At 28.9% G+C, this 20560-nt stretch overlaps 2 protein-coding genes across 3 annotated transcripts in view; both read right to left on the bottom strand.

Moving 5' to 3' along the window:
- Positions 1–4456, bottom strand: part of Bmcp (uncoupling protein Bmcp mitochondrial) — a 76149-nt gene extending 71693 nt beyond the window's left edge. Inside the window, exons 1-2 of one of the 2 annotated variants that reach the window (XM_067287188.1) lie at positions 4240–4456; positions 2772–2923 (exon numbers count right to left, since the gene is read on the bottom strand). The gene's annotated coding sequence lies outside the window, so the exon portion shown is untranslated. The remainder of the gene's footprint in view (positions 1–2771; positions 2924–4239) is intronic. The other variant, XM_067287187.1, reaches the window with a different exon arrangement.
- A 6096-nt stretch (positions 4457–10552) lies between these two features.
- Positions 10553–13467, bottom strand: LOC136989152 (fibroleukin-like). The gene is made up of 2 exons (XM_067287249.1): positions 12352–13467; positions 10553–11365 (listed from the first exon to the last, which is right to left on the bottom strand). Exons 1-2 carry the CDS (start codon positions 13420–13422, stop codon positions 10829–10831), a joined length of 1608 nt encoding a protein of 535 aa, XP_067143350.1. The 5' UTR covers positions 13423–13467; the 3' UTR covers positions 10553–10828.
- Between the last annotated feature and the right edge of the window lie 7093 nt (positions 13468–20560).

Genomic DNA, 20560 nt, shown 5'->3' with positions numbered 1-20560 from the left:
AATTTTCGTTAGGCTTAAAATCGACGAAAATTCAACATGAAGCGACACGCAACGGAGAAAAATTCAACAGGAAGCGATACGCAATGGAGAAAAATTTGAACATCGGACAGGTTAATGTATTTTTTCGTACAAAGTCGGAAACTGGAACAAATCATTAACTGGAAGGACCCCAGTCCCCAATTGGTTCCACTTTTCGACGCTCTACTGTAGTTATCTTAGAAATGAAAACAAGAAAAGTCTCAAATTATATTCAGATATTCAAAATTTAATATTTACTTTGAAATAAACATACAGCAAAACAATTTTAAAATATTATATTACTTTTAATGAGAATTTATTGACAACTCAAATCCAAAGAACAAAAAGATATCCTGTTAAATGAAAAGATATGTCAAAAGCAGAAAGGTCTCATAATACCATCCTTTTCACAAATCAAGATAATCAATTTGACATTAGTTTTATTTAATGTTGAAAATGCAAAAACTGTAGGTTTTCATTTCTCAATTAATGCTATCTCAGAACAGATCAAATAAAAAACTATTGATTTCTGGCTTGAAAGCAATTTTGACTTTTTTTCCATGGATAAATATAATAAATACAGTAAGACCCCGCTTAACGCTGATTCGATATGACACGGTCTGCTCAAAACCTAAAAAAAAAGTTCAAAATGTATGCCTATTTTAATTATTGCAGCATTTCATTGATTCGTACATAATACAACTATTTACGAACACAAACCAATCAGTAAAAGGTGGCAAAAAGGTGTCCTTTCTTTAAATTGCCGTTTGTTTGGTGCAATTTTGGAAAAAATATAACATCATGGATGTCGTAAACAATATCAACTTCACTTGGCAAGAATTAACTGATAAACGTATGAACAAAGTGTAGAAGAAGTTATGGCTGGAAGTATCCAAGAATTCTCAACGAGAAGAGCCTATTGGTATATCGTTAGGTTGACCAAAGTCAACCTAATCGATACAGCAGGACTAGGAGATGCAGACGAGCAGGATATTGAGGAGTTACCACAGGTTTCTGGTGAGAACCTTGCCAATGACGACCTTCAAGAACTGGCAGAACAAGGAATTCATGTAGAACTGGAAAACAGAGATTCTGAAAACAAAGATTCCAAAGAATTTCTTTACAGATTTCCTTAGTAAAAATTTGGTAACGATTACTGAAATTGTTGATCAAATTGTAGCAAATGATCCAGATTTTGAAAGGAACGCAAAAGCAAAACGAGGCATTTTGGATGCAATCTTAAGAATTTCAGAAGAGCCAGAACCTTCATCACAAAAAATGAAATTTACATTTCTGTGTGCATATGTTAATGTGTTATTTAACATATATTATTATGCAAATAAATATAAAAATAACCTAAAATTAAAGTAAAATCTGTTTAGTTTTGGTCGCGTGTTCACCTATCTCTATTTACTCTGTTAAAATGACCTAATTTAATGCTATTTTGCTTAGCGCTTTGTCGTCTAGGAATGCAACCCCCGCATTAAACAGGGTCTTACTGTATGTCATGAATGTAATGACAAAGTTGAATAAATTAAAGTAAGCAATAAACCTTATCCACTGTTGAATGTTTTTGCTTACTTCAATGCAATCATTTAAAACTACAAAATTTTATAATTAACAGAAGATTGGATTAATTTAGCAAACATGGTTTTGGACTGATTTCCTGAAGACTGGTGATGCAAATCTATCATATAATAATTGTCTTATCTTCTTTGAAGTTTGAAAAAATTCCATTTTACTATTATAATAAACTAAAATTAATCATAACATATTTCACTTTAATATTAAATAAAGATGTGATAACATTAATTCCTTAATGATATCAAAAATATATAACCAATTAATATACAAACTTGAAATGCTTTAAGCCAAATACAACTAAATATTGTTAGATTTATAGCTATGATAAAACTATAAATTAATTTAATTATTATAAAATTTTAGCAGTAATTTGAAGAAATCAATATTTAAAACTCTCAAAAAATTGTCATAATTATATAATTCCAGTCTTCTAACTTTCAACATTAAATTATAAAATTTTAAAGTCATATCTGCTAATAATTTGTTAAGTATCTAATTAACCTGATATTTGGTTGTACTTTTAAAAAACTGTACTGTAAAGTGTGGATACTTTGCATTGATTTTTTTCTTCAGAAGTCTTTGCAGTCTCTTATACTGGAGTTCTAAACATGTTCTATTGCACATACTCTAAAATGTCTACTGAAACATTAACCAAATCTCAGTGTTGTAGCTTTATTTTTTTACAGACCAAAAAATGTGGTGCAAAGTATCCTCATAGGACTTTACAAATGTTTTCAGGGGGGTACCCTTCCAAAGTTTCTTTTAAATTGTCTATCAAATCTGTTTCCTTCGTTATTGACACTCTATCTTCTTTATGTTTGCTGCAAAACATAACATTAGTTGTAGTTTTCTTTTTAAAAAACTTCTCAATCATTGTTTTCCTGGTCAATTATTTACAAACTAATTCTCCCAGTCTAACTCAAATAAGCATGAACAATGCAATGTAGTTTAGACTCATCCACAGGAAATCCAAAGTCACTCATGGAACAGCACAATCAGAAAATGTTCTCTATGCTACCTCTAAGCTGGTGCAAAGTAACCCCAACATAACCGAAATGTTTACATGCATTTGCATTACTTGAATTGAGGTTTTAGGCATAAAATATAGGAAGAAATCATTTATTTATAAGATGTCAATGTTATTAGAAATGAAATAAATATATATTTACCTTATAACTTTGAGGCTTTGGAATAGATACAAAAGTTGAAATGCCAATATTTTGGACTTTTTCAGTCTAAAGTTCAATCAAGAGTCTATCTAGCCAGTGCAAAGAATTATGGGATGTCCAATTCAATTATGAAGTGTGCTATAATATACCCTCTGTGAGATAAAATAAGAAATGTATTGAAATATTTCATATTTTACTTGCAACAAGTCAGTAAAAGTGATTTGCGAAGTGGTGCAAAGTATCCACACTTCACGATATGTGAAATGTAGGCCATACGACAACTATTAAAAGTACTGTAAATTCTTCAGGGTATCAAGAGTTGCTAAAATAATTCTTGATTCCTTCAATGGAAGAACTTTATTCAGATGAGAATGTTATCTTCCAACCATATCTTGCACCAGCTCATGCAGTGAAGTCAACCGAAACTTAGTTTACAGACAATAATATCAATTTACCAGACTTAAATCTTACAATATATGGAGGATAATGAAACAAAGATTGATGAAAGAAAAAGCTTCAACATTAAAGGAGTTAAATTTTCTAAAATTTAATAAATTAACACATTCAATTTCAAACACAACATTTGCAAAAGTAAACCTTCAAGTTGTAGAATATTCAATTTCTGTATGAAATGTAAATGAAGCTAAAAGCTTTGAAAATTATAATTTTATACAAATAAAATAACTCATATATTCTTTGAAGTAATAAATAATTTATTGGTACGTTATATATTCTATATAAATTTATTTCATAAATTAAATTTAAGACAACTTTTATTAATTAAATGTTACAAGTGAAATATTAAAAGAAAAATGATTTCTTTAATAAACTATTACTATAGTTTATTTAAAAAAAAACAATTTAATACAATAAACTACAAACTATCCTTTCTTCAATTTCTTTATTGACACAATGTTTCCATATAGATTTATGCATATACAGTATATATTTATAGTATATGCTATTAAGTATAGATCTACGTATTTAAAATGATCAAATAAAAATTTTTTAAAAACTTGAAAATTATGAATGAATAAAATATTTTACTATTCGAATTTGGTATTTTCATGCAATAGAATTAAAGTATTTGTAAAGAATAAGAAAGAGAATAAAATGATGAGAAAATGCTGCAAATAGTTGTATATGTATTTAAATTACACAATCAATAACCTAAACACATTGACATTTATATAATTTGATACAATTCAATTCCTGAAGCTAGCAAATGACATATATCTGTATATATAAGTAAATTACTTAATTGTTTTTAAATGCCCATAACAACAACCCAACATAACTTCATTAAATTAAATATAATAATTAGATGAAGCTATTCAATTTTTAAAAGAAATGTACTTGATCCCAAAACAGATGCTGATAATAAGTGATTAATTGGCTTAATTCAATATAAACACACTAAATTAAATCACATTACACTTATTAAACATGTAAAATTAATCATTTTTACCTCTTATGTTAAAAATTTTTAAATTAAGGACGAATGTAATTTTGATGATGGATAGTCGTGAAAAGCAACTATGTATTTCAATAATAAATATCTAAATGAAACTAACACTTGTATGTTGCATTTATACAATTAATATTAACAATACACGAAATTTCAAAATCTTTCCTTAATAGGTGACTCTCCAATCAAATGTCCGATTTCCTCACATAAGATCCTGTAACAGCGTATAGTGCCCCCTGTCGATATAAATATGAATGTCATCATATGAATGACGAAAGAAATATTTTCTAATTAGATTTTTGTTTTCGATAATTTTATCTACAGCGATAATAATTATAAATAACAGATTTTCATTGATATTCATCTAAATATTTTACGTTAACGGTAAATTTAACCTTAAAGCATTTCAAAAATTCCTTATTGTATGCTAGGATGTTGCTAAAAAAAATCACTGTTTATTTAAGGAATAATTAAATACTTTTGCATTATTTTCGTGTTTGTATTTGTTTTTTTAATTTATATAAATTTGTATGCAGCAAATCAATAACAAGTCGATAATTATCGCGCCGTATATAACGCTTTGATAATATCGTATCTTATTTTTTTCAGATTAAATAATGTTTTCGTTACTTAAACATGGCTAAAAATATAATTCCGGTTGAAAAAAGTGTTTCTTAATAACATTTGAACTGTTTATTCATTTTGACCAAGACATTGAATCCGGAAGAAATAAAGGTCAAACGAAACTTATATTGATCCATGAAATTAACCATTTGGCTAAATGCCAAAATTGCATCACGAAACAAAATGACATTTTCATAGTTATAAAATACAGGACATTCCTTTAGTGTATCTTTTAATTATTCGAAGAATAAATAAAACAAAAAAATAACTAAATTATTCAAAGAGTAAAAATAAAATAATAATTCAAGTACATTTTTTAAAAGCTCATTTAATAAAAAACGTATGTTTAGTATCAAATAAAAAGGAATTAGCAGAATTACATTCTGTAGCGAAAAATCTGTCCATATACTTTTTGATAGAGACATATTTGATTCTAGTTTATAGGTCTGTTACAACCTACGACATTATAAATTTAGCACGAGTAACTCATTAAACGTGTCCGTGAAAGACATGGTAATTATAATTAATCGTGTCTACCGCTCGTGAATAGATTCATCGCATTAGAAAGCAATATATGTTTTATTTAAATAATATAATTTTTTATTCTTGAATATTTAAAAATATAAAAATTAACACAAAAGAAGATTGTATTAATAAATATATATATATAGTATATTATTAATACAATCTTATAATCTTATACAACAAATATATATATATAATAATGCAGCTATATGACATTCACTGAATTATTTAAGTTGTTTTTTTATACATTTTATTATATTAAGATTGAGCATTATTTTATACTTTTTGTTTCTTTCTTAATTAAAATCTTCAGTCTATAAGAAAAATTTTAAAAAGTCTATATGAAACCTATAAAGTATCTATAAAATCTAGTCTAATATTGATTAGATTCTAAATTTATTACATGTGATTTTTTTTTTTTTTTTTTTTTTTTTGTAAAAATGAAAGTAATCCAAAATGTATTTTAATTTAAAGTGAAAAAGAAAATCGCAGATTATATTGAATATGGTATACACCTATACAGGATGGGCCAAAAGTCACTACCATAGAAAGAGTTCGCCTTTTGTGTTTAGGCCAAAAAATCTCTAAGATGTGTACAATATAATGTTAAAAAAAAAACTTATAAAATAGTTAAAAGTAAAAAGTTATTTCATTTGTAAATGTTAAAGTGACTTTTGGCCCACTCTGTATTTGCATTTCTTGCTTGATAAATAGAAAATTTAAGCTGCGATTTAAGCTGCGTTCAGAACTTCAGAAAGATACTTCTGTTACGTTATGTTACGTCTGGTCAATCAAAGATGTTACTTAAAGCGTTACAAATAACACCTTCTTTGATTAGCCAGGTGTAACGTAACGTAGCCTGTCTGAACTCAGTCTTGTTTCTATGAATAGTTTATATATGGTATAAAATGATAGATACATTTTATTTCCAAGACCTATTAAAAATGACAAATATAATCATACTTCAGGTAGATATTATCTGTGACTGTTTCCCTTTGTCCTCGAAATGTAGGCCTAGGTTATCTATAAAATTACTACCGTATCTGATAATTTCATTGCTTTAACGGTCATTATCAAACTGGTTTATTACATAATTATGTAGTCTTTCGAAATCTAACAAAAAACGTGTAAGAGAATGTTAATTCACTACAGAATGTTTATTCGGTAATATTAAATACTGCAAGAGTAATTAAAAGCTAAAGTAGCAAATTTTAAAATAATTTCGTCATTCGATTAATAGATAGTGCCTATGTAATGTAATATTCTTCTTGCCTTTATCTTTTTTGAATATTTAATATAGGAAAATAATGAATTATAATTATTTAATGAATATTAATTTAAAAGTTTTGCTAATACTTTAGAACTGTTTAATAGCATGGAATACACGCGAAAAATCTGTCTCGTGGCTTATGTAGTTTGCATCAAATACATTAATTTGCACTAAAATGTGCAGCGTAATACTAAAACAATCCGAAAAGAATACAACAGAATGTGTTGCAAAGTTCAAAAAGCCAAATGCTTTTTTTCTCCTGAGCTACGTAATTATGGAAAAAATTAATGGCCCATTGATCGTTAGACCTAATACTTTTTGGAGGAATGGAGTTCATGCTGTAAAATTATAATATGGCGATTTTAATCTGTATATTTATAGTTGTAGTTAGCCTAGTTCTTTATTGTTAATATTTTGAAAAGTAGATCGTAAATTAACGTAGTTTAATTGGTTTATTTGTTAATTGAATTTATTATATATATTAAGTAGCAATATTTAACAAATTATGTGAACTCTGCTTATTGTAATTTTTAATTTTATTTATATATTTAAATATATATTTTATTTACCGCAATCTCAAATAACAATTTCCTTCTAAAAAATCAATTTCAATTAACTGGAATATATACATACTTTTCATTTGTTTAGATTATCAGTCGTTTACCTCCTCAAAACCAGACAGTACAAAGGTAATAAACCGATAATTTGTTTCTTTAAGAAAAATCTTCTTTGAAGATATACAGTAGATAAAATAAGGAAAAGCTGCTTTATATTTTAGTCACATGTCCATTTATCTTATCTAGATTTGTGATCCATTTAAAGACAAACGAACTGCCGTATTATCGGACTATAAGCTCGATGCCGTTATTAAAGCAGCCGAGGTAGACAAATCAAGAATACTAGAGAGCAAAAGAAGTACTACAATCTCGAAAACGAACTAGAAATCTTCCAGGCTACAGGTGAAAAACACATAATATCTGTCTTCCCTTTATATGCGTTAAACACGATTCCACCCACATGAATTGAATCGGAGAGGGCATTCTCTGTAGCAAGACTTTTCATTACTAAAATAAGAATTAGATTGCGTGATCCGATTTAAGAAAATTTTTAACTCAATTCAAAGCATTTTGTTGTTGTTGTTGTTGTTGTTGTATGCAGTTTCCAGCATACTTTAATAAATTATTTCTATTTGTGAAAATTTCTACGTAATTCAAAAAGAATTTTTAATATATATCTTACACAGCATTATTAATATGATTTCGGAGGTTACAGAACGTATTAAATTACTTTAAAATAAAAAATAATTATATCATTTGATTCTATGATATTTCATATATCTTAAAAATAATTAATTCTATCCCGGGATCCCGGGAAACAGTTGACTTTTATCCCGGAATCCCGGGAAATGAGAAACCCTAGTTAGAAGTAAGCATAAGATTGCTTGAGAAAACGAATCTCACAGGAACACACAACGAAGATAGATATATTACAGGCTTTATTAATTCTAAAAAATATGCATTTCAGACTATATATCTCTCATCGGTCCTCTTTATTTTACATCAGTCTGGTTATAAAAACATTACAAAATTTAAGTTATGGCACGTGTGTTATGTAACTTCTGCCATCCAGTTAATATTGTGTTTGTTATAATTTTATGTATATTTTTAACTATAACTTAAATATTGTAATGTTTTTTATAACCAGATTAATGTAAATAAAGAGGACCGATGAGGGACATATACTTAGTCCGAAATGCATATCCTCCAGAATTAATAAAGCCTGTACTGTACATCTATCTATCTTTGTTGTGTGTTCCTGTGTGTTTCTTTCTCTAATGCAATCTTATGCTTGCTCCTAACAATTAAAACGAGAACAAGAGGAATCAAGTACAAATCACGGGTATCGTTCGGAACAAGAGTAAAGTATAGATGCACATGATGAGATATCGATATCAGGTTTCCAGATTATACCTACTTCACCAGTTTCACCATTAGATGGTGAATTTCCTCCATTAATTAAACTATTGCGATTTCAGTTTTAATTAAAATCGCAACAGTTTAATTAAAAATAAACTTCTATTTAGCATCATTATATGAATGAAATAAAACAAATTTTATACAATTGCTTCGCATTTTATTTTCAAATAACACGGCAAAAAGTCACAAAAATATTCTAAATTCGCCTAAATATCGCCGATATCAAAATTTGGATAATTAGCCTAAAGCAGTTTACGATACTGCTAAAAATATTCAGTATCATATGCTTGTTTAAAGTGTCGATAGTATCAGCATCGCTATCAATACGAAATTATCGCAGGATAGTGTCAATGTAAACTACATATTAAGAAAAGAATGTTATTTTATGACGTTTAATTCGTTTCAATTAGAATAAAAAAATAGGTTACATTCTTTTCTGATAAAAGCTTTAAAATATTTTAAAATCTGTTAAAATGCTCGATGAAATATAAATGAGGAAAATCATGAATATCGAATGTAGTGACATAGCAAGAAGTTTTTGAGAATATGGGTACTGCTCAAGGCAGATTTAGAGGGAACCAAGGCACATGTTCCATGTCGTTTCTCAGAGAATGTTACTTAAATACCCTAGAATTACTTTAGTTACTTAATCTTACCTAACTGAAGTCATGCATCATGCGTTATTATATTTGAGGAGGAGCGTTAACGAAGCCTCTTCTATGTGGCTTACAAAATTGCGTTCGATCTCAAAATTTGATCAATCGATTTTGATTAAACTTTGCCATTTTCGATTAATTGCGATGGGAAATTCAAAAATATAATAAAAATGGAAGTCCATGACTTCGTTTTCGAGATACAAGGTCGTAACACGAGCTCACGCGACAAAGCGATATCGTACGAATCGCGCGACTTTGTCGGGCAATGTCCCAGGTTCGCTAGCACGTCTTCTATGGGCTTATAGAATTGAGTTTGTTCTCAAAATTTGATGGGCCGATTTTGATAAAACTTTACCATTTTCTACTAATTGCGATGAGGAATCCAAAAATGTAATGAGGGTCCATTTAAATGTAAAAACTTGGGGTTTATGACTTCCGTTTTCGATATAGGCTACATTGGGGATGAAGTGGCAATATCCGTGCTCCCTGACGCGACTATGCGTGCCTAAAGAAATTTAGGAATCAAAAGTAAAAAGAGCATTGCGTACGCATAACGGAAAATAGGTACGAAAAACGAACAAAACACAAGAACAAAGCAATCGCCATCAATTACTTCGTTTTTAGATCGCCTCTCCGTGTCGGTAAGTGCAAGGATCGCATCTCCCGTGGCCGGCAGATAAGAAGATAGCCTCTTTTGTGACTGCAAGTGCAAAGTTCGTCCAACCTTCAGGTACAATAATCGCTTCTTTCTTTCCGGCTCCGCCTCAATTCTATTGCGATAGAAAAGTTGCGCGTGTCTTAATTATTTTCATTTGAAATTAACAAAACTGATTGCTTTGCTATCAAGGGAGTGTTGCAACGCTATAAGCATATCCACGACTGAATGGACTTCTTAGTGTGGAAGTAGTAGGCCTAATTCAATACTACATTATTAATTATGAATTAATTACTGACTACTGAATAATTATTTTGTGTATTTAATTAGTAATAAATAAATAATTATTAGCTATGAATTATTTGTTATTTAATACTTAATAGCAACAACAGCATTAATTAATTTCTTTAAAAATACCTTTCTACTTGTTTTTAATTTAATAGAAAAAAAAAGTTATAAGTCAATACACAGATCATATAATGAGATTCGTTATATTGTGTATATTTTAAAAAATCGTATTTGTTTCCTTATCCAAAACAATTTTAAAAATCATGCAATAATTTAAAAATCAGTCAGCTTAATATTGTAAATATATTTAATTATAACATTTTTATATTATTTATATTTTATTTTAAAAAATTACAAATCTATATATTTTATATAGAATTACAAAAATCTCTTAAACTGAGAAATTCTATTACAATTCCTCCAAAACGAGATACTATTTAAATAAAATTTGTAATAAATTTGATTATTTTTTATATAAATAAAAAGATATATTCAACGATAGACAAATGCTGTTTCTTTCGAAAGATTGAAATAAAATAGAAGAATTCATAAGATTTTGTTAATTTGTTTTAGTCTTGGAAGCTTCGCTTTAAATTTAAACGAAAAAATTTATTGGACGAATTTTCATTTCAGCAGATTTCAATAAACCCCCTTCTCTCCAAAGTACTGACTGCATTCCTTTTATTGGAGTTCTATCAACGCTGGGGTCAATTCTTTCACTGGTTAAATCAGGATAACGACAGCGCCTTCTGTACCACCAAGCTCCCTTATAATATGCAGCACAGTTATCACCAGGTTGATCCATAATCCTGTCGTAGCTAACAAACGGTCTACCATTAAATTCCTGCATAACTCTTGGTGAATTATTTAGTGGTTGTCCAATGTGAAGTCTATAGTCATGAATCTCGTTTTCAATATAAAATGATCTGAAAGTGAAATTTTTCGATTTTCCGTTGAAAGAATTCAATTCAATCAGCAAATCATTCCTTACATCAGTGGAAAGTAAATGAATATTATCATTTCCCAGCCAAAATTCTCCATCGAAGTCTCCAAAGCCTATTTTGTAACCGTTCCAATTTTGATTGAACGTTATTTCTTTATCTCTTCCAAATTCTCCTCGTCTCATTAATACCTGAAAATAAATCATATTTTACATTTTTTAAAATTATATTTACTGTTTAACTTAATCAAAAATAAATAATTTTGCATATTAAAAGTCTATTTAAAAACAATATTCTTTTATAACTTATTTACATCAATTCAAATTAACTTATATATACAAATTGTGCCTTATATATTATCTATTTGATTAAAAAAAATTTTAAAGTTTTGTTGACTGAATGATTATTTACAATAAATTAATTGATGCCATTAATTTTTTTTGCTCGAAACATGATAAATAACTGGTAAAACTGGAAAAAGAAAAAAAATTTATTTGAAGGTAAAGGAGATAAATAGAATCTGACTGCTTACAAGAGGAACTTCGACAAAATTTCCATATTAAATAGCACAAAAATATTTATTTTTTTAAAATTTTTACTAACTCAAAACAAAGACTGTAAGAATTTTGATTTTCGATATGCAAATAATCGTTTATTAATTTACATATTTTGTTAAAAAATTTTAATTAATTAATAATTGTTTCATTTTATAAGATTTTTTATAATATTTATTCAAATTATATTATCTTAATTAATCACCTGACTTAAAATATTTTAAAAATGAAAAAGATAAAGATTTTATAAAATTTATTGTTAGTAAATTGCTGTTAATATTTTAAAAAATTTATTTTACAACGGTAAAAGTCGAGAGAAAAGTTTATTGAAATTATTTTACTTTATTTGAATATAAACATTTAATTTATTTTCAATTTTTATCAATAATTTCCAAATTAATCAAATCACTTCTAATGATTGATTAATTCTAAGAAAAGGTTTTTTAATTGTAATCATGGTGTTTTCCCCCAATTAAAGAAATTAAAAAATTATGTTTCTATATTTATTTTAGATTATAGATATTCTAATTTTTCATTTAAATTTGAAATTTAATCTTCTAAAATAGTAATTCAAATAATCTAATATGGATAAAATTATAATATAGTTTTAATATATTACTTACAGTCCAACCACCACCATCTGTTGTCATATCGCAATAAACCATGATAGCTTTAGTTGAATTAAACATGATAGCATATTTCCCATCGCACGTATTCCCCGCTTTTAGAAAATCAGCACAATTTTTTGCAGTTGGAGCTGGGGCTGAAACACAAGGTTCGAATTTTGTTTCTTTCCTTTTAATTTTATCTCGCTCTTGAGCTGTACAACTATTCTTATTTGTCATATCTGTAATTTTACTTTCTATATGCTGTAAACCTGTTTGTATTTCTTCTTTAAGTTCTCTCTGTGAACGATTTAAACTATTTTGTAAATTTTCTAAAGCTTCCTTATTTATAGGATTAGAATCGTGACTTTTCTTACTATACTCGGTTTGAGAGGAATCGTCAGTCTCTTCCTCGTTTTCACATTGATAAACAATACTAGACATAACAGACTTTAAAGAAGACAATTCTGTCTTCATTTGAACAGAAAGCACATTCATTTGTTCTTTGATTTTTCTTTCTAAACTTTCTAGCGAATCTATCAGATAAGCAGAACTTGCTAAATCAACATCTGTTACATCGTCTTCCACTTTCTTCGAATTTCCCAAATTATTTCTCAAGTCTTTATTCATCTGATATAAGGCAGATAAAACATTCATCATTTTTGTAAGTTTTCGATTCAATTCTTCTTTTAAACTCTCAGTTCTCTGCTCTACTTCGCTCAAAACTTGCATATCTTCATTCATTTTCTTCATAATATCTTGCAAAGATTCAACCGCTGTCTCCATATTTACCATTTTATCTCCAATGCTTACTAAATTTGTGCGAACATCAGTTGGAAGGTGACGATCCAGATCGTTGCCTAATTCTAATTTTTCTGTAATGTCTTCTAGATGTTTTTCCATTTTCTTTAGCGTTCGATCAATCTGAAGAGTTTGAGTCAATTCTCGAACCCTGTCTTCCGTCTTTATCCTTTCGTCTACTCTTGATAGTAATTCGTATATATCTTCCAAAGTGTTACTTTTTGTATTCAAAGATAAGGCATAAAATCTTAACGATAGTACGCACAAAACGAAAATCAAGTGCGACATCTTTAAGATAGTTGCTGATTCTGTTAAAATACAGCCTTTGTCACATGATTCCACATATCCAATCCGCTGTCCGACTGTCGCAACTTGAAGATCGTATTACCTTAATTCTGATCTTTTTTCAAGAGAAGTCAGGAGGCAAGTCAGCTGTTCTTGGAAGAGTGTTTATTTAGTTCAGAATTATTGCTCCATCCGGACGCTAGCAGCTGTCACAAATACGTAGTTACAGTAAGGAATTTGTATGGAAGTATAGAAAATAAAGAAGTTTCTTTGAAATGCTTAATACATTAGGAAAAAAAAATACGATGGTTTAGTGACAATTATAGAAAATATTGAAATGAAAAATGTACAGAAGTTTCAAATTAAGAATGACGTCATCAATGTATAGGATAATGGGGCCTTATTCTAGAAGATTATAAACATCATCAGTATATTTTAAGTATTCTGGGAAGATTAAGACAAATTCTAAGTTTTGTTTCGAATATATTTTATTTATTCATTTTAAATAAAGAAATATAAAATAAAATACAGACATTTAATATCTATGTAATATAATAAATACCATTTTGTAGGAAGATATTTATATCATGCTTAAATAATATTTTTATTAATTTAAATATATGCTGCATAAAACAAATAATAATATATTAATATAAAGATAGCAACTATAAAAACTATCCGAGAAAATGGAATTCTGTTTATTAAATCCGTCAATTACAAATATAATATAAAAACATTAATTGCTATGAAATATTTCGAGTTCACTTTTTCTATAAAAACAATAACCCAACAATATATATATTTTTTTAAATTATAAATAAAAATTAAACTTTTCATGGAATTTTTCATGGGCGGTCTGTCCCAGTCTCTCATCCCTCGGTCAGTATGAAAAAATGAGGCCATTTTAGTGCCTGCATGGCTGAAAAAGCCGGAAGTAAAAAAAAAATGCATTTAAAAATTCATATAAAATAAACATTATTCTCATTAAACTACGATAATGAGGACAGCCTAATTTCTTTAGTTAAATAATACTTTCACGGTTAATTATTATATCACTTTATAAAATTTGAACTGGTGATTATTTAGCCTATATTTTTAGACTAATTTGTGGAATTTCTTCTTATTATCGTTAAAAATTGAGATTTTTTAAATTGAGAGCTTGCTATAAGAAAGTAGATAATCATATTTTCTCGCAGAATAAGCAAAGGGCAGCGAAATAAACTTTTTTGGAGAAAAATATACAGTAGAGAACCGAAAATCGGAATCAATTGGGGACTGAGGTTGTTCAGATTAGTGATTTGTTCCGATTACCGATTATGTACGAAAAAATGCATTAACCTGTCCGATGTTCAAATTTTTCTCCGTTGCGTGTCGCTTCGTGTTGAATTTTTCTCCGTTGTGTGTCGCTTTGTGTTGAATTTTCGTCGATTTTAAGCCTAACGAAAATTTTTATAATAATAATCGAGGCTATCGTATCGTTAAAAATTATTTCTTCATTTTGTACAAACAAAATAAATATATTGAAGAATATAAAAACATAAAAATTATACTTTAAAAGTAAATCTAGTATCAAAAACGTTCGATTCAGCACGACACAGTCCGACTGAAAATCGTTCCGATTACCGGCAATTCCGATTATCGGGGTTCCGATTAACGAGTCTCTACTGTAGCTGGAAAAATTTACTTTATCTAAGCTTATTATCACACTTTAAAAAACAGAATAAATAAATATACTGTTATAAATATTAAATTGATAATTTATTTTATCACAGAGATACTAATTGAAGAATAAAAGCTAATTCGTAGGCATTTTAATTAATTAATTAATTAAATTATTTATTAAGTAAACTAGAGGCAATGTCTCATAGGACAAAATTTGACTTTCCCTTTTAACAATAAGTAAAAAATTCCTGTAAAAGCGAATATAAAAGTAACAAAAAGTTAAATTGTATTTAAATCTCTCGATAAAAATATAAATAGAATTCAAATAATTTGATATATAAAAATGACATATGAAATGATTAAATATCATTTGTAGTCGATATTTTTCTCTGAATATATCTTGTAAAACTCTAAGGAATGTTATTAATTTGCTAAGAAAGACTGTAGATACATCAAAACGTGAATAAGTTAGTCGCTGAAGTAGCAAATCTATTTAAGTACACATTAGAATTTATTGTCTGTAACAATTCTTGGATTTATCATCAGTAAAATCAGTTTATAATCATATTAAATTATCTCACTTGCATAGAGTTGCTCTCGTATTTATCCTATTTTATAAAATTATTTTTATTCACAAAAGAGATTATTGCTTTTTTCTGTAACATAAAGTTTATTAAATTTTATTTCTATATATAAATTTACATAATACATTACTTGTTTCAGGATCTTGGATTTCCTTAACAGACAGAAAAACGGTCCTTAAAAATTTTCAGACCAGATAACTGACTAACAAATGTCAGAGGTTTTATTTGGTAAATCACAATTTACTGCTTTAATAACACTTTTTAAAACTGGATTCGATCCTGACTTCTCTACTAGAGCGGTAGGTTATCATTCTAATCGCTCGGCCATCTAATAATATACAAACAATAAAAGGGCCTGATAAGAGAAACTACGAAGGATCTATTTTTCGAATCTTACTAAAAGTTAAATTTCTAATAAACCATTCATTACTTTCAATCGTTTTAATATCAGACTTCTTTTTGCTTTATTGAATATCTTCTTTACAAGAATTCCTCTAAGGTAGACGTTTTGTAATGTAGTTTTATGTGATCATAAGCAGTTTAAAATCTGATACTTCTTTCATAGTAAACGATGCAAATGTGTGACATCTGAAAAAGCCAGTTATCAGTTACAATTAATGATCAGTATTGTAATTTGGTGCAGATAATCCACAGAGGTGTATAATCCTCACTACCTGTATACCAGACAAAAAATCCTAAACTGACTTTGTATAAGTCGCATAATTAATAAAGTAATAAAATCGGATTCCGTGCTACGTACTGTACCACTGTATTGTGTGCTTGAGCTATGTAGGCCTATACGTGTTAACTCCAAATATGCATACTGTATACATATATGTTTACTGTTCACTGTTCGTCTGTTTGCAACTACATTTGCTATTGTAACAAGTAACGTAAACATTTTTACATTTATTTGACAATATCCGACATCAAATTTGACCCTAATACTCAGGCATAACCCAGAAAACGGGAACGATTTTTTAATGAAAACCGAACAGGAGATGTCAATATAAATCATCTATGTAACTCTCACCAGGGGAAAATTTTTCAATTGAAATCACGTGACTTCCTGTTTAGCTCGGAAGTTCATATACAGTTAATCGGGGCCTCCTGCCCCTAATCTTTCCATATCTGGTCTTGACTTTCATCTACCTAATACCGTTCTGGAAATTAAAGAAGGACAGACAGACGGACGACAGTGGAAATTTATAGGTCTACAATTTTTTTCAAATCGCAGCCCAATGAAATGTCAAGTGTCATACCACATACATATTACACAAAACTCACAAAATATTAGGGTTTCACAACAGCACATGCATCACTCTACGAAAGAATGATTTACTGTTTTATAATTTATTTTATAATAAATAGTTATTTTATAATTATAAATGTTGGCAATTATCCTATTAAATGTGATTACTTGACATTTTTGCACGAATCGTTACTACTTTATTTGAAAACTATATTTTTATTGGGAAAATCTATTTATTTATAAAACCAATTAAAGGCTTTGAATAATACGATATGAAGATGATGTGAGATATTCTGAACAAATTTTAAATTACTGACACATCCAGGTCTGTCCACCCAACGAGCTAGAATATACTACATCAGTGGTTTCCAACCTGTGGGGCGCGCCCCCCTAGGGAGGCGCAAGACTGTTGCAAGGGGGGCATGCAGCTGTTTCCAAAATATCATTTTCGAATACAAACCAAAAAAGTCGAATAGGTGTCAAAAAAATGAATCAGCAAAATAGGTATACGTAATCCACAATCAGGGCCGGTTCTAGGGTTCTGAGCGCCCCGGGCAAAACAAAATTTGGCGCCCTTTCATACAAGAATATACAAATTTACTGCAAATTAAAAAAAGTAGAAAAAGGCAAAAAATCAAAATTACACAATAAAGAACTGTGTAAAAAATTTATTTATTTAAAGCACTGCAAGTGTTGTTAATGCAAAGTTTACAGAAAGACAAAGTTATTTAACCATTAAGGCGTATGACAGGCGCCAGTATCACTTTGACTATTCATAATTTTGTTGATATTTGTAATTTATAAATTTAATCTCGTCCATTTTTTGAGTAGATTGTTATGATACGTGATACTGATTACAAATTATTTTTTCAAAATAAATAAAAATAAACTTTTTAGAGATTAAAAAGCATTTGTCTGCATCAATGTTATGTGATAAAAGCCATAAAAATTCTTAGGTTTCATTATTTTAATTAGTAAATTTTTGTTTTTTTTTCTATTAATCCCTTTTTTTAGTTATTATGAATTCTGACTATACAAATAGTTTTCTTTGAATAATTTGAATATTATTTATATCTGTTGACAATAATAAAATAATTAGCGTTGTGACCTTTATTTGGTATTATTAAAGAAAAAACAATTTATTGCTTGCTAAAAAAATCGATGTCTCATGAAAAATGATCAATTTTAATTTATAAAATCTAAAAAAATAATGAATGTAAAAAAATATTTTATTTTTATATCGGCGCCCCTTAAAATTTGGCGCCCCGGGCAGTCGCCCGGCTTGCCCGCCCCTTTATCCGGCGCTGTCCACAATCCTCGCCGCGAATTTTTCGGGTACAAATGCTAAAACATCCATCCATACTCTTGCTGGAACGAGAACATCTCGCTTTCGCGTTTGGAGCCGAGCGCGCTTTGAATATTTATAAAATTAGATTGTTAGAAAAATTAAGGGGGGCGCAACAATTTTTTTTTAAAGGGGGGCGCAGGTACAAAAAGGTTGGAAACCACTGTACTACATAGAGTGGCTGTGACCATGTTTTAGTGTTGCCAACTTTACGAAATAAAATTATCGTATCTTTCCCTTGAAATTATCTTATTTCACTTAAAATTATCGTACATTAATCTTAATCCGTTACGCCCTTTATCCGTAGAAATATTAACTAGGTTTTCCTTATGTCAAAATCTCAAACTTTTTATCTGCGATCTTTTTTTACAACGAAAATTTTTAGACTCCATTTTACTATGAAGTTTTTAGACACCTTATATGGTGCAAAACATATCTCTGGATGGATATAATCTAAAATCTACATTTCTTTATGCAATTTCAACATATCAAACATTAACAAAATATGTAACACATTTCCTTCTTTATGTATCGTAGTTATTTCATATGCATAAGCCTTAGTTTTTCCAAATTTTTCGACCATCTAAAATTTTTAGTCCAACTCTCAAATGGTCGCGAGCCCTCGTTTAGGAAATGCTGTATTTATGTACTATCTATATTTTATACAATGTAGAAGCATAATGGCATTTTGACAGAACGTTTATTTGTACGAATTTTTTTTGCACATCGATTTGAACATTTTATCAGTCGGTCTAAAAATACTGTACAGCAGTTAGTCTCGAAAAGTATGAAAAAGTTGTGCCTTATAATCGAGAATATACGGTAATTATCAATTCAAGTAAAAATTTCCGAAAATTTAGTAGCTCTCTAGCGGAGAAAAGAGAGACAAAATATCAATGAGAAGGCGATACGTATAAAAATGGTGATTGGGAATTGGATGTTTTCAATAATTAACGATTGTTTCGGGAGTAAGGCGTATTTCTGGAATTATCGTACATCGTACGGCGCCTGAAATAATCGTATAAATAATTATCGTACAGATGGCAACGCTGCCAGGGTTACAGCGCTCTTGGTGGCAACGACGGGTACTATCGACTGCCATTTTACTTTCAGTCAAAACATTAAAGTTTAACATGTGTTGGGCAGGATTGTCACTGTAGAATACATATATTTTTTTTTTCATCTAAATCTATACTGTTTTGTTTTCCCCATGATTTTAGATTTGGGCCAGTAGGTAAGTGATATACAGTAGAGCGTCGTTTATCCAATTCAATTGGGGACTGGGGTTGTTCGGATAACTGATTTTTCGGATAACCAATTATGTACGAAAAAATATTTTAATCTATCCGATGTTAAAATTTTTCTCCGTTGCGTGTCGCTTCGTGTTGAATTTTCGTCGATTTTAAGCCTAACGAAAATTTTTATAATAATCGAGGCTATTGTGTCGTTAAAAATTATTTCTTTATTTTGTACAAACAAAATAAATATATTGAAAAATATAAAAACAAAAAAATATGCTTTAGAAGTAAATCTAGTATCAAAAACGTTCGATTCAGCACGACACAGTCCGACTGGAACGCTTTCGGTTAACCGATGTTTCCGGTTGACCGGCTTTCGGATAAACGACGCTCTACTGTAAATTTAGATTGTTTCATCTCGAATTTAGATATTTTCTAGATTTTATTTGGTATTTAATCATTATAAAGAAGATAAGATCAGAGTTTAAAGTGGTAATTAACTTAACCCTCAATATAACAATATTTTTATAATTAAGTTCGAGCCAGGTCTTGAAGGGCTTTACACTTAGCTATATGATTATTTATAGTGTACTCAGATCAGTCTGATCCTTACCTGTATGATATGTTGTTGATTTTTTTCGGACAGTGTTTTTTCTTTTGCAGAATATAAGTAGTGTTTTTATGTTTTCATTATGGTTATAGTTTGTGAAAATTTTGATTTCAACCTGTAAAAATATTTACAATGATAAACTATATTTTGACCTTTGCCATGTTATGAACCACATTGTTGAAGTTAAAATCCTTAGGAGCTAATAATTTTGGAAAATAGAAGAAGTGCATTTGCCCATCAAAAATAGACCAAAAAAAAACATGCCAGTAAGTGAAAGAGACTGCACCATTAGTATGTGTACAAATTGTGCACTATATTCTTAATTCTGGATAACAAAAGTATATTAACATGAACTAATCTTTTGTTCGTTATGTTGTAGACAACAACATTAGACACTGAAGCCGTGAGCCTGAAGAGAGATTGGAAAATTACCAATCCGAAATGTATTGT

Source organism: Centruroides vittatus, unplaced genomic scaffold, assembly GCF_030686945.1.
Source record: "Centruroides vittatus isolate TY-2023 unplaced genomic scaffold, ASM3068694v2 scaffold_435, whole genome shotgun sequence".
Taxonomy (NCBI): domain Eukaryota; kingdom Metazoa; phylum Arthropoda; class Arachnida; order Scorpiones; family Buthidae; genus Centruroides; species Centruroides vittatus.
Note: the sequence above shows the minus strand (reverse complement) of the source record. Positions and strands in the feature narration are given on the sequence as shown.